The following is a 15,028-nucleotide window of genomic DNA, read 5'->3' on the forward strand; positions in this document are numbered from 1 at the left end:
TAAATATATATATACCAGTAAAATTTTTATATATTGAATGTTAATATAACAAATCGATTTATTTGAAAGATCAATTCAATTGATTCTATCTAAGTTAATTAAATCAATTTATATTATAAAAAGTTTCTCCAATTAAAAAAAAAACAAGTAATAGAAAATATTAAAAATAAAGGATAATCATTGATAAACTCTAAGGGTAACCAAATAAAACAACTACCATTAAAACTTCAATTATAAAAAACAAACTAATTATAGTAGGAAAATGGTCCCGGTGGCGATCAAGAAAGGTACAAAAATAGCAACAAAAAAAAAATGTTAATTATCAACTGATGTTTCGTCTCGCTTAGTAGGGTTTCATCAAGGCTGAGTCCTGGACGAGCATAATCATACCAAAACTAAATCATTTTAAATTAAAATATAATTAATAATTATTAATTTAAAATTTTTGTATATACCTCAGTCCAGAGAGGATGAGTAGTAGCATTATCTAATGATGGAGGTGGTTCTGTTATTGAAGACTGTCTTAAGAGCTCACGGAGAGCAACTTCCTCTTCGATACGTTCTAGCCCTGTCTCAACAGCATCATAAAATTCTTCATCACCTAGTGTACTATGTGGGCCTTCCTGTCATGTTTCAACATACTTTAATAATAATAAAAATAAATTTACAATCAATTAATAATTTAACATTTAATTAATATAGGCGAATATTCTTCTAAAATGATGTTACTAATTTTTCATCATAGGAGATAACATAAAAAAAATGTTTTTTTCAATAGTTCAAAAATCAATCATAGTACAATAAAGAGAAGTAGATGCATTAATGGACTGTACATTTTATTTTAGGAACAAAAAAGATTAGGTATCGCTGCTCTGTACAACATAAAAGAACCCAACAGCATCAATCTGGGAATGAGGAAAAAACTTAAAAGTTTCTAAAATCAACAATTGTGTTATTAAAACATGAATTATAGACATAACTTTAAAAAAAGAAAAGAAATTGAAGTCAACACAGCTCTTGCAACAAATTTCAGCAACATCATTAAAAGGGATATCTATGTCAATCAGAATCTATATAAAAAAAGAAACGCTAAAGATTTGTTATAGAAACTAGAGAATGAACACCAATATTTAATGACAAAAAACAATTTAAAAAAGCTAACAACAAAAAAGGAAGTTCCTACTTAATAGCCGATGAATGGAAAATTAGATGACCTTTTGATATAATGAAGAATTTATTACCTGGCAATATATACAGCAGATACGAGAGAAGACTTAATTACCTTATAACAATAGACAGTTCCATTAATTTAAAATAAGACTGTTGAAACATTTATTTATTCTTACTCGATTTCACCCATGAATTTACGCTGCTTTTCTAATTTCTACGTATGTGTAGTAAGAATGTAAAAACTTGATCAACACTATTGGTGGGAACATAAATTTGTGAAAATACTCTTTCATCCGTTTTGATCCAGGCCTGGATGCATATTAGTTATAAATATTCCAGTTCCATTATTATACATTATATTTTTTCATAATTCATAGAGGGAAAAAAATGAACTGGAAGAGCTTGGTGTGAATTTCTACTGTTCCTGGAGAAATTTCACTCACTATGGCACTTTGTGTATTATTACAAGGTAGGATAATGGTGATGTATATCAATGTTTGGTCAGGGATTTTCATTTAAATGAACTTATTTTTTAAAATTATACTTTGAGTTACATCCTACTTTTTATTTATTTTTTTTTTTTAAAAACCAAATTAGTAAATACTTTGTACTTCTAAAATAAACTGCCCAATAAATGACATAAAATCCAGGTTTAGTATGGCTTGGACAAGAACAGATTAAATTAATTGTGCCGAGCACTGTGATACTCAATTACAGTGCCTCAGAGCTTTTATTTGTGGTAATATATTACCTATGTACTGCCACTTCCAGACAGTGGCCTCTTATGAAATGAAAATCGTTTATTTTTTGAAGATATCTTAATCAATTGACATTGCATTCAATCCTAATATTTTTCTGATCATTCAAACTGAATAGGTACTAATATTTTACCATCAAGGAGTGGTTTAACTTAAATTCTTTTAACTATCATATTGTTAGTGTCTCATCCCTTTTTAAAATATTAAAAGTGCTAAGATGGAAAAAAAAATGAGAATCACTGCCATAATGAGTGGAATTTCTCCAGGAACAGGAGGACCTCACACAAAGGTCTTCCAGTTAATTTTTTTTCCAACTAGTAATGAAAAAAATATGATGTATAAATGGAAATATGTAATAATGGGATGGGAAAAATAAAATAAATCATTGCAAGTTTAATTTTATTTTTTATTTGTAGACAATAGTCATGTGATAAATATAAAATGTAGACAAATATCTTAGCCAATAAACAAATATTTTAGCCAATAAACAAATATCTTAGCCAAAATAAAATAATTTACTCAAGCTATTCACTCTTGAATATCTGTAAACAAAAATTAAAATCAGAATTAATAATATATATTTAATAATATTCAATGTAATATTCCAGGTTTAATGTATAAATTGCAATAAAACACTTACCTCTAGCACAGATATTCCAAAGTTAAAGATGTAATTTCAAAAATTAATTTTATGATCACACACTTGTCTATCCATTTATTAAAACTTTTTAGGATTTATATAATATAATGATCCCCTTATATGTTTTCAGAGGTGCTGAGGATAAAAATTGAATCAATTTTCGAATCGCCCAATTACCAATCGATTTAGTTCAACTTTTCGGATTGCTAACGTATTAGGGTTCCCTTATATATTTTTCGAGGTGCTAAAAATAATAATAAAAGCAATTTTATTATCACGCACTTACTTACCAATTTACTTTAACTTTTAGGATTTTTAAAATATTAGTGTCTCCTTACATATTAGGGGTATTCAAGATCTTTAGTTTAAAATGTTAAAGCTTGTTAAATGGAAAAACTTATGTTAAATGGAGAAATATTTTCTTCTTTAACCATGTTAAAACAATATAACATATATCATGGTTGAGTCTGTTAAATAAAGAATGATGTCAGGCAACAGACCAGCTGAGCTCGTCACATCTTAGGGTTCCCTAACTTTTGTTGTCGTGTTAGGTTACTTGCTCGTAGTTTGTTTAGGAAACTAATAAAGCAATAGAGTGTTTAACTTTAGGAACACCTAAAAATTATTTAAAACTAATAAAGCGATGAATGACAATAATAATAATGTAATAATAGTTGTCAATTAGCTCATCTTGCTTGATTTTCTTCCTCACAAGTTAAAAGATCAACAAGACAATAAGTAGCCAAACTTTCACACAATTTAGGCATGTTGTAATAAATTACTTTAATTAAAACTTAGAAGTAAACAATAACATGAAGTTTTGGAAGGAAAGGTTACAAAACGAGTTGTTCTGAAAACCCGCCAGGAGCTCTTAAGCATTTAACATTTAATATGTCATTAACTAGCTCACAATCCTATACTTATAACATTTAACATGGTAAAACATTTCACATTTAACACATCATGAATACCCCTATTATGGGAGGAGCTGAGAATTAAAAAAGAAACGGTTTTATGATTGCGCACTGTCTTATCAATTTATCGATTGATGTATTTTAATTTTAGGATTTCTAAAATATTAGTATGTTTTCGGAGGATCTAAATAAGAAAATAGAATAGATTTTATGATCGGGCACTTACCTATCGATTTATTTAAATTTTTAAGAATACTAAAACATTAGTATCCCTTTATATGTTTTTGGAGGTGCTAAAAATGAAAATAGAATAGATTTTAAGATCAGGCACTTACCTATCTAACAGGTAAATATTAAGGCCCCCTTACATGTTCCGTGTATACATCTCTTACATTTATGAACCTTATTTTGAAATTTATGAAAAATTCACTACAATCAGTCATAAATAAGAATTATTTTTCACAATAAGTTTGTATAACACAGATATATTTTCAAGTATATAAGGGTTAGATCCTGAGCTCAACAATGGATTTGTCAGTCCAATAGACTGTCTTAGAATTCTTGTGATGGAAACTAGTGGTGGAAAATATTGATGAAAATCAAGCCATTTGTTTGTCATTCTTTCAACATTTATATCAACGATGATTCGTCAGTTTCAGCTTTACTCATCTTCTCAACGAAAAGTGAAGCTAAAATTTTGTTAGCTGGCTACACTCTTTTTACTTAACTTTGAGTTGACGTAATTAGAGATTTATAATTTTATATAATTATCTTATTATTATAAGTTAAATAAAATTATGTGGTTAATATACTTTGTTTTCAATAACTTGGTCAATATTTCAATTAAAGCTAGGAACAGTTAGTAAAAAATTAACTATTTTTAGGCAAATATTAAAAGTTAAAATTTAATTATTTCTGATTTAATAGTGAACATTGATAATTAAAAAAATATTAAACTCTAAAATTAATCTTGTTAAAACTCATATATAAAGGTTTACAAATAACAGGTAAACAGAAACATATATCCACATACATATCCATACATTATAGATGGACCTTAACTGTTTATAAATCTTAAAAATAAAAAAATATTGCCACTTGGGAAAAAAAGTTTAAATAAATTGATACACAATAACACGATAATAAAATCAATTTTATTTTCATTTTCAGCACCTTCTAAAATATAAAATATGTTTCTCTAATATGTTAGAAATATAAAAAGTAGAAATAAATTGCAACACAAACGCGCAATCATAATATCTATTCTCCTTTCATATTCAATAGTTCCGAAAACATACTAAGGGTCTCTAACATTTTACAAATCCCCAAAGATAAAATAAATTCATAGGCAAGCATGCAATCATAAAATCGATTCTATTTTTATTTTCAGTACCTCTGAAAACATATAGGGGAACCCTTATATGTTAGAAATGTGAAAAGTGGAAATAGATAAATACACAATCATAAAATCCACTCTACTTTTATTTTCAGCTGTTCCAAAGACATATTAGAGTACCCTAATTTGTTAAAAATCCAAAAAATTAACATAAATTGATACAGAAGGGTGTGACCATAAAATTGATTTTATTTTAATTTTTAGCACCTCCTAATAAGGTACCTGAACCTAAAGTAATAAGTAGAAATACACAAACACGTAATCATAAAATTTACTCTTTTATTTCAGCGGTTCCAAAAACATATTCTCAGTATCTCCTAAAATTTAAAAGAGGACTCTAATATGCTACAAATATGAAAAGTAGAAATAAAGCAATAACACACAATCATAAAATCGATTCTATTTTAATTTTTAGTGAATCTGAAAACATATAATGTGAACCCGTTATTTTATAAATTTTAAATGTTAAAATAAATCAATAGACAAGTAACCGATCATAAAATTATGATAACTCAAAACATGATATATATACAAGTTATGGCCTGAGTGAGATGTCAGCTGACAAAGGTGATTGAATCGATCAGCTGATCAAACTTGTATATATAGAGGTGCTGAATACAATAAAAGTCAGTCTTGTTTACGCATTGGGGGAGTATTCTTCCGGCATCCTTTTCCCTTTTCATTAGTTTTTCTTCACCAAAACGTAACTGGTGCCAAAACCCAGGACGAGTGCATAGGTTGAAAGTTATTTTTTTTTTTTTTAAATACATTTTTCTCTCTCTCTGTCATATTTGCTGAACATCGTAATTTTAAATCAAATGGATGAAAATTCGAACAGCAATCTCACAGGACCTGCGGAATGCTATTTCAGGTTTAGAAAGGTTTACTGGAGAAATTGGTGACATGAACCATTTTCTCAAAGGAGGCGACTGTATGCAGAATAAAAAAGAGTATCTTAAACCAAATTCAGGCCGATGAAGAAACATCATGGCCCATAGTTGAGGATAGGCTGAAGAAGGCGTTCGGAGGAGGACGATGGGCCCCAGAGGAGGATATATTTATGATGGTCAGGGAGACAAAAAAACCAAAACAGTCCATAGGGCAATACGCCCACAGGGCCACGGGAACTCCTGGCACGCTTTAACAGAATTCAAGATAAACCCAGCGAGATGATGGAAACAATCCAGGTACAGGGTTGGATGCAATTTCTGTCCATGGTATTAAAGATTCAGTTGGCAAGAGAGCTGGGGAAGAAGGAAGGATTTCCGGAAGAGCGCTCATTTGTAGAAATTGCTCAAGACCTCATAGAAACGAGAAGAGGAATCAAGAATGGATGTAGAAGAAACCGGCTGGACGAAAGTTAGTTATAATCGCTCGAGGAATAATTCAGTTCCTTGGAGAAGAAGAGAGCACCAGGAAAGTGCAAAAGAGAGGATAAGAAACCCAGAGAGAAGAATGGGCCAAATAAAACCAACAAGCAGCCGGTGCCGTGAGGACCGAAAATGCCAAGGATGCAGAATAATCGGATACTTGATTGCACAGTGCTCCCTTACCTGATGTTTCGAATATAGAATAGAGGGACATATAGCAAGACAATGTCCTTATATGTTTCGACGACAAAAATTGAACCAGGTAGAACCGATGAAGGTGAATGCCCAACGTATGAAGAGGAGAATGATTTCTCCAAGGTCAGAACGTTCTACAAGTGATAACACCGACAGGTCTGAGGCCTAACAGGTTGAAGCAGAAGAGAATGATGTTAGGATTCATTACAGACAGCAAAATAGGAGGAACATCTGGAGACAGTCTGAGGGGGCTAACAGGACAAAGGAGATTTGAAGTGCATGTCTGCGGAGGGGAGGCCGCATGTTGGTGAGCCACAGCGTAAGAGGAGAGCATGGCGGCCTGTCTATCATCCGAGCTAGAGGAGTGAGATGCTTGGTGGACATAGGGAGTTCCAATACCATTGCGTGCAGGGAGGCTCTGGATAGGAGAGGTGAAAAGAGAGTGCTCCAGGTTATGAAGTGTCAATGTCACCTAATAACTCTGGGGGGGGGGGCCTGCAGAGTAGAGGGGGAGGCAGAGATGGAATTGAGTAAATGGGGGACTAAGGGCAAAAATCTGATGGTACACATAGTAGGAAAGATGTCCCGAGACTACCTAATGATTATATGGTGTGATCTGCTAGGGAAAGTGGGTGCAAGGGTTCAGAATCTCGGAGGTAAGTGGGACATTAAGATCAGAAAGAAGAGATATGTCTGCCAACAGCTCGTAGGAGATAATAAAGCAAGGATAGGAGCAATTAATCAAGAAGAAGGCTGAAAAGACCAAATCATGGAAGAGTATGGCAACATTTTTTTAAAGAAGGGGATGTACTGGGAACAACAGGAAAAACATTACACGAGATTCAACTAACAGAAGATAGGATAACCTATGTAAAGGAGAGATGTTACCCGCAAGCACTTCAGCAACATATTAGAGAGGAGATAGGTAATTTATGTGACCAAGGAAGCAGAGTGGACAGCACATCTCCCTTTAATAGTCCATTATGGGCAGTCAGGAAGAAACGTGCCGGGTGAAAATGGAGAAAAATACAGAGTAATAGTCGACTATCATATGGTGAATGAAAACACAGCAGACGAAAAGTACCCCATACCTCGGTTCGAGGATATTTTGGATAAAATGAGCAGGGCTAAAATTTTCAGCACACTGGATCTGAAGGCAGGGTACCATCAGATTAAGATGCACCTACAAGATCAGCACAAGATGGCATTTACTTTCAGGAGGGGCCACTATGAATTTATAAGGATGCCTTTCGGCTTGAAAAATGCTCCGGTAACATTCCAAAGGCTCATGGACGAGTTTCTGAGAGGATTGGATGAATCTGAAACCTTCTGTCAGGATGACCTGCTGGTATTTAGCAAGTCCAAAGGGGAACACGAGCAACATTTGAGGAGCATATTCCAGCAGATGAGGGAGTTCGACTTAAAGCTTCCATGGGAGAAGTCAGTAATGGGTCAAGCCCAAATAACTTTCCTTGGACACACTATCTCACAGGAGAGAGTAAAACCAGATACTAAAATAAATAAATCAGGAAAAGAAAACGTGGTGACACACTGGCTTTCATATGCAATTATAGTTAATGCAATGGAGGAAGACCAAGCAGGCGCATCTAGTAGTATCAGACAGTTTCCGCAAGAATGGACTCCAGAGGAAGAGGAGAATTTATATGCACTACACATGGAAACGATGACGAAACATCAGCTGATGAAGGTTCAACAGAAGGAAGACTGGTGGAGATGGAAGTAATACAAGAAATGGTGAACGACAAAGACGCCAGGTAATTTGGAAGACGAGGGCCAAGGGCATAAAGAAGATGGAACAGAGTAGATATAAGGTTAGCGACATTACCACTATTTGGTCACAGCTGAGAGCCAGGGAAGCCGAAATTTATAAAGCCTTGGCAGAAGCATCTAAACCCGGAAAGACCCACCATCTGTATGTAGGCAATGCGGTGATCCGGGATAAGATCCAACGATTGTGGGGATTAGAACAGATCAGTGTGGATTGGTCATTCATTCGCAGTATGTTTATGGTGGAAACTGTTCAAGACACGGAATGACAAAAAGAGGTAACATTGGCATACCACCAAGGAAAGACGAACCACCGAGGACTCAACAAAACCCTGCAAGGATTACGTCGTCGATATTTTTGGTATGCCATGAAACACACCATTCAAGAAACTATAGGAAGCTGTGAAGTGTGCCTTCGTACAAAATATGACAGGCATCCTCCCCAAGCCAGACAAGAGGAAACACCAACTGCAAGCATACCACTTAGTGATTTGCAAGTAGACACTTTCACTTGGAAGGGATTCAAGTGGGTAACGGTCGTGGATCTGATTCAGTAAAATAGCTATGGTGTACTTGGTAAAAGACAAGTCAGCAGAGGCAGTGTTGCGGGCTTTTCGCGCTTGGATTCAATTTTATGGGGTCTCTGACAGAATATCATTGGACACGGGTAGGGAATTTGATAATGTACATATCAGGGAGGAAATGAAGGAATTAGAAGTAGTATGGCATCTCAACACTCCGGGGCATCCAAAGAGCAGGGGAGGAATCGAGAGACTTTATAGCACTCTCAGCGACCATCTGCGTGTTAATCAATTGGAAAAGGGATGGGAACCAGATGTCGTGATGGAATGAGTGATCACAGGGTACAATCATTCCATATATACGGTCACGGGGTTTGTGCCCTTTAAAATTCTTTTTGGCCTACATGGACGTCGTACGGACTATAGAAACACGGTGACTGGAGAAGAAGAAGTAATCAATAACAGTCCTGAGGCAATTGTGAAATAAAGTCGAAGATCGCATCAAGAAGTAAAAAAGGAAATGAGTGGAGAAATGTGAGCGTGCGTGACCTAATGGGAAACATCAAAATCAGGACCATAGTCTACAGGAGATTGTGTACCAGTTGAAGAAAGGAACTGCAGAGATATGAGGGTCCCTTCAGGGTGGTTGTGATAAGGGAACATAATGCTGTCATAATTGAGAACATAATGCTTGCGTGGGCCTAAAAAGAGGAGAACAGTACATATTGAACAGCTAAAAATCCCGAATTCATAGGAGCTGGAGTGCCCTTATTACCAATGAAGTATAAGATTGTACCAAATGTATTTTTTGTTTTGTTTAGTTGTTGATTTTTTTTTATTATTACTATTGATTCGTGAAAATGTGTTATAAATACTAGAAAAATCAATTTTTCTGTCACTCTTTTAATCATGTATATTTTAGTTTATTTCTTTTTGTTTGTAAAGCGGAGGTAAAAGTTTTAGTTTTACTCTTGTTTTATAGAGTTTGTAAATATTTTTTCTTTATTATTGTTTGTCATGTGATTTTATTGTATAAGATAGGTTTTTCGAGGAATATTTGTCTAATGTTTATTGTCCATAGGTTATTGTAAATAGTTTTCTTATTTAATTGTTTTTTTATATTTATTAATTTTATATTATAATTGTATTGTGCTATATAAGTTTACAAGGACTGTTTGTAAACTGGTGGGGGGGGGAGGAGTTATGGCCTGAGTGAGATGTCAGCTGATAAAGGCCATCAGGTGATTGAATCTGTATATATAGAGGTGCTGCTACAAGAGTTATACAAAAATAATAAAGTTTATAAAATTTCAAGATGATAAAGAATGAAAAATGAATATGTTTATTGTCAATTAATTATAACATCAGGGACACTTACTTTCTTAACTGTAACTTCTGGAGTTTTCTTTTGTTTCTGTGAACGAAGACATAGAAACACACAGCATGGTGGAGGTCTACGTGAGAGGTAAAAAGGAGCAACAATTTGTCTCATACTTTGGAGTTGATAATAGGAGATAGGTTTGTGGATTGGTTTTTTAGGAGGAGGGACCTGAGGAAATAACAGTGAGGTACAAATTATTAATGATTCAATTTGAATTGAAAATGAGAATAAATACAAAATGAGAATGAATAATAAATACAAAATTATTATAAAGAATAAAAAACAAAATAAGAAAAGAGAAAGAAAATAAATAAGAAAAACAATTTATCTTACATTAAGAAACTTATACTTTAACAAATATGATTCATTTATTAGCTGATTTTAGGTGAAGACAGATATGTTAATTAAATTAGTATGGGTAGGTATGTAATACTGCGACACAATTTTAATATTGTTATCATAATGTTTCAATATTAAAAACCTAAAAAAGATTTCCTTAGGTAAAATCTACAAGGATTCATAGTTATTCTACTGAAATACATGACACAAACATAAAAATTGAAATTTTGGTTAATGTTTTTAGTGATATTAGACTGTTTCTACACTTAATGCACATAATTCCATTCTAATGCATGGCTCTATCTTACAATCACCATAATTCAAGCTTTCATTAAATAAATATTATTTACAATTAATAAAAACCATTAAAAATTTATAAATAAATTAAATCCTGAATTGGATTGATTTCAAGTTATTAATGATAAGAGAATTAATTTACCTCATCATAACCCTCAGTAAGTTGCAAGTCATGCATTCCACTATGAAAAGACATTTAAAATACCAGTAAACAAAAATTCAGGCTAAGGCAATTATTTTTTTGTTTCAATTTAGTATATAATTATTTCTTAGAATATGTATTATGTATTAATTTAATTATTTTACTTCTCCCTTAGGTAGTGCACTACAATCAAATTAAGAACAAGGTGTTTGGGAAGGTTAAATTAGGCTTATTGTTATAATGTGTCATTATCAAGGATGACTGTTCTAATTAAAATGTGTTCCAGTATTATAGTTAATAAATGGTTAATAATTGAAATTGAATATATATTAGTTTTAGAATTTGAGTTTGGTGATAAGTTAACTATTTTTTAACCCATTAGTGTCCAGTTGGAAATTACCTTCACCAAAAATCAACTAATAAATGAATCAAATTATTAGTGAGAGGCTGAATGGATTGAAGATTGCTTAAGTATGGTACAAGTTCAAGGAAGATACGTTCAAAATTGATGATTTAAATAGAAGTGATATTAGAAATTCAATTAATTTAACAGATAACTTCATTAGAAGTAGGATAAGGATGACTTATGTTTGTTGTTTCAATGTACAAAAAATACAGTACCCATACATGTCATAAAAATAATAATACCCTTAGATATCTAATTTGACTTATTTTCCTTGACTTATGTAGAAAAATAACTTACTGAATGATAAAAAAATGATAACCTTTATTGCAAAAAACATATTGAAAATTGAAATATACAAATACACTGGCACATTGATGGTTTAAGAAATAGAATAAATGCTCTTTTTAGAAAAATTAAATTACAATACATTAAAACAAAAATAGATGCTATTATTAAGAATAAACTACATTTTCATAGTGATAAAACAAACTTAGTTCTTTTGAGAAATGGGAAATTTCAACGAAACTTTATAAACCATATTATTTCAATAATAAACATATAGCAGTTTAGTTATAAAGTATTTGTTCTTTTTTGACCGCAATCCTGACCATCTTCTTATGTTTATCCTTACAATTGTTTAAATATATAGGTAAAGAAAAAAAAACTGCAAATTAAATGCTCATACATTTATTAAAACACAAAATGTCAAAGGCACCTTATATATAGCATAATATTTATAATAATTATAGATGATACATTTAAAAGGAAAAAAATTGTACCACAACTCACAAAGAGTTTTGGGTTCAGCACTGATGATACATCAAACATTTCTATATTATGAATTCATTCCTAAACATACATTTTATTGAATTAAAAACATTAAACAGAATGTTCCTTAACCTCCTTATCTCTACAATTTTTTTGAATCTGCATTTTCAGTGTCATAACAGTTGCATGCAGTCAATCTTATGAGTGTATTGTTGATTTTTTAGCCTTTTTGAGTGCATCATACTCTTGAATTTCCAATGGAATGGGATACTTTTTGTTTGGATTCTGATAGTAAATTAGATGTTAGAGCAAATTCATTTCAGGTAATTTTTGTATTTATAAAACACATTCCAAAGGCTTAAATTTCTCAATTAATGCTTCATCATCATGATAGTCATTTTAGTTTCCTTGGTCAGTTGAGAAAAGTAAAATTATGATGATGGATATATAAAGAAAATTATATACTAAAATGATGTAACTATCAGGTCAATCCAAAAGTCCGTGCCCTGGGAGGGGGGAATTATATTTTTAAATACTATAAATAAAAATAATATAAATATAAAAAATAAAAATCGCTGACACATCCAGAAAGAAAAAGAAGAGTTGGAAGACCTAGATTACGCTGGATGGATGGGGTCAACAGTAGATCTCTTCTTGGACTGGCTAACTGGAGAACAGCTACAAGAAAGAGAGACCAACGGGCGAGACTAATTGAGGATGCCAAGACTCAGTGATGAGTTGTAGCACCCATGGAGATGATGATGATGATGATAAATAAAAAGAAATTTAACAGTTTAATCAAAGATATATTTTCCGCCACTATCTCCAATGTTTCACTATCTTACAGATAGCTTTTTAATTCCATTTCTGTAGAAAGACTCGCGCACATGCTAAAAGAAAAAGTTGACACAGGGCGGACCTGATACATATGTATTTTTGATTTTCCTCACATTTATGCACAAATTGTCAAAAACCATAAAAAAAACTTGAAAATGCTAACAATATGTTGAAAAGTTATCCCACTTTAAGTGGCCAATCAATATCAGTTAAATATAGGACAAAAGGCTTACCTGTAAATGTAACCACTAGTGCATCTTTCATTTTGATCGGTTTTTCTGATACTAGAAAAGCCTTTTTGTTTTTAGATTTGGCACCTAAGTTATAGGTGCACACCCCCTAATGATCCTCTGAACTTGATATTACCATCTCGGTTTTTTAATTTTTTTAGGCTTGGTATGATTCCAAAATACTTGTTAATTATTATAAATTTATTGATTATAATAAATCACTGTGTAAACATTGACAGCATTAATAGTTTGTGATTCATCATTTTTTGCATGTTAAAATAAAGTGCATGTACATAATTATAAATTTCTTAAAAATAAATTGTTAGTGAATATTAATTTAAAACATTTTCAAAACTATCATAATAAAGAATATTATTAGTATTAGATACCTAATCTATATTGGTAAACCATAATGCTTAAAAAGTATTGATATTCAAACAATACTTACCGAAAAAAAACCTCTTATGCAGATATTGTATAAAATATAACCACCAATGTTATATCATACCACACTTCTTATGATGAAAATAATGTCTACAAGTCAATACAGGTGAATCATCAATGCATTTTTATACAGAGAAAAAACTAGAAGAGAAGGGTTAAAAGGGTATCTAGATTAGCCCAAAGGGAGATTCACCAAAACAATATCAAGTTTTTGAAAACATAGTAACATTTATATCTTCCTTTTAGTTGGCTAGTGGTGAGGTTTTTGGTTAAATGGCAAAATAAATTAATTTAACAAATAGTATTTGTATTAATTAATTCTTTACCTTCTAAATCCCAAAACAACAACGTAGCTACATGGAATCAATTAGATCACTAATAGAATATGAAGGCTAATTAAACCATTCAAAAATCTATTGTTTTGTTTATTAATCTTTTTACTCAGGTATTATATTTATATCTATTCAGTGGTGACCCGGTAGAGACGAACATCTTACAAGCACCCATGTGAGAGACACCACTGCTCCTAACCAAGAAACTGTTTCGGGAGGGTCCAATAATGGAATGCAATTGTTATTTAATAATAAAAAAAATCAATCTTTAGAAGAAAAAAAAGACACATTTATCATCAAATACTTGGGGGTATGACTTTTTTTCTTTGCGATAACAACTCAATACCACAAATGACTCACAACCAGAAAAATTGCTTATGAGTGAAAGACATAGGATAGACAAGGCGATGATGGCATTTCCATCTAATACAAATGGATCCTACTTCTAAATAGCAAAATTATAAAAATTAAGTATTAATATGACAAAACTCCTGGCATTCACCTGCAGCGCTCAGTTTGGGAACTCTTGGTATAGCATTTAGTATAATAATAGCTGTTTTCAAACATAAAACTATAGACAGACAACAAAACCATTATGAACACCATTGAGATTATAGGATTAGGAAACATCTACTTCTCATACAAATGTTGAGGTTAGAGAAGACAAAAAAAATTGAAAATTAAAATTAACTAAAGTGTTTTTCTATTGAAAAAGATGAATTACAGTAGAAGATAAGATAAGATTAAATACACTGTTGTACTAAACAGTAAAATATAAGACAACTGAAAATTTGTATCTATTACTGTAGTTATTAACTGCTGTTCTGTTTTGTTTAACAGCGCAAAACTTCCCTGGTCATCAACGCCATTCATTTCCTATTAAGTTATTAACTGCTGTCTTAGTTATAGCTGCTATCAGTGGTATTGTAGGGGTATTCATGATCTATGTTAAAGCGTGTTAAATGGAAAAACTCGTGTTAAATCGAAAAAAATTGCCTTCTTTTGCCGTGGTAAAACGAAATAACAATTAACATGGCTGAGAGTCTGTTACTTAGTCAGTTAAATCGAGAATGACGTCACACAATAGACCAGTTGAGATC

At 32.0% G+C, this 15,028-nt stretch overlaps 1 protein-coding gene across 1 annotated transcript in view; it reads right to left on the reverse strand.

Moving 5' to 3' along the window:
• Window positions 1-15,028, reverse strand: part of cert (ceramide transfer protein) — a gene marked incomplete in the record, with an annotated part of 40,911 nt that overhangs the window by 8,073 nt on the left and 17,810 nt on the right. The window contains 2 exon segments of the mRNA XM_067044669.1: window positions 456-623; window positions 10,131-10,300. Coding sequence (XP_066900770.1) covers window positions 456-623; window positions 10,131-10,300 — 338 coding nt within the window.

This window comes from Halyomorpha halys, unplaced genomic scaffold (assembly GCF_000696795.3).
Source record: "Halyomorpha halys isolate HHAL.00 unplaced genomic scaffold, Hhal_1.1 Scaffold115.1, whole genome shotgun sequence".
Lineage (NCBI taxonomy): Eukaryota > Metazoa > Arthropoda > Insecta > Hemiptera > Pentatomidae > Halyomorpha > Halyomorpha halys.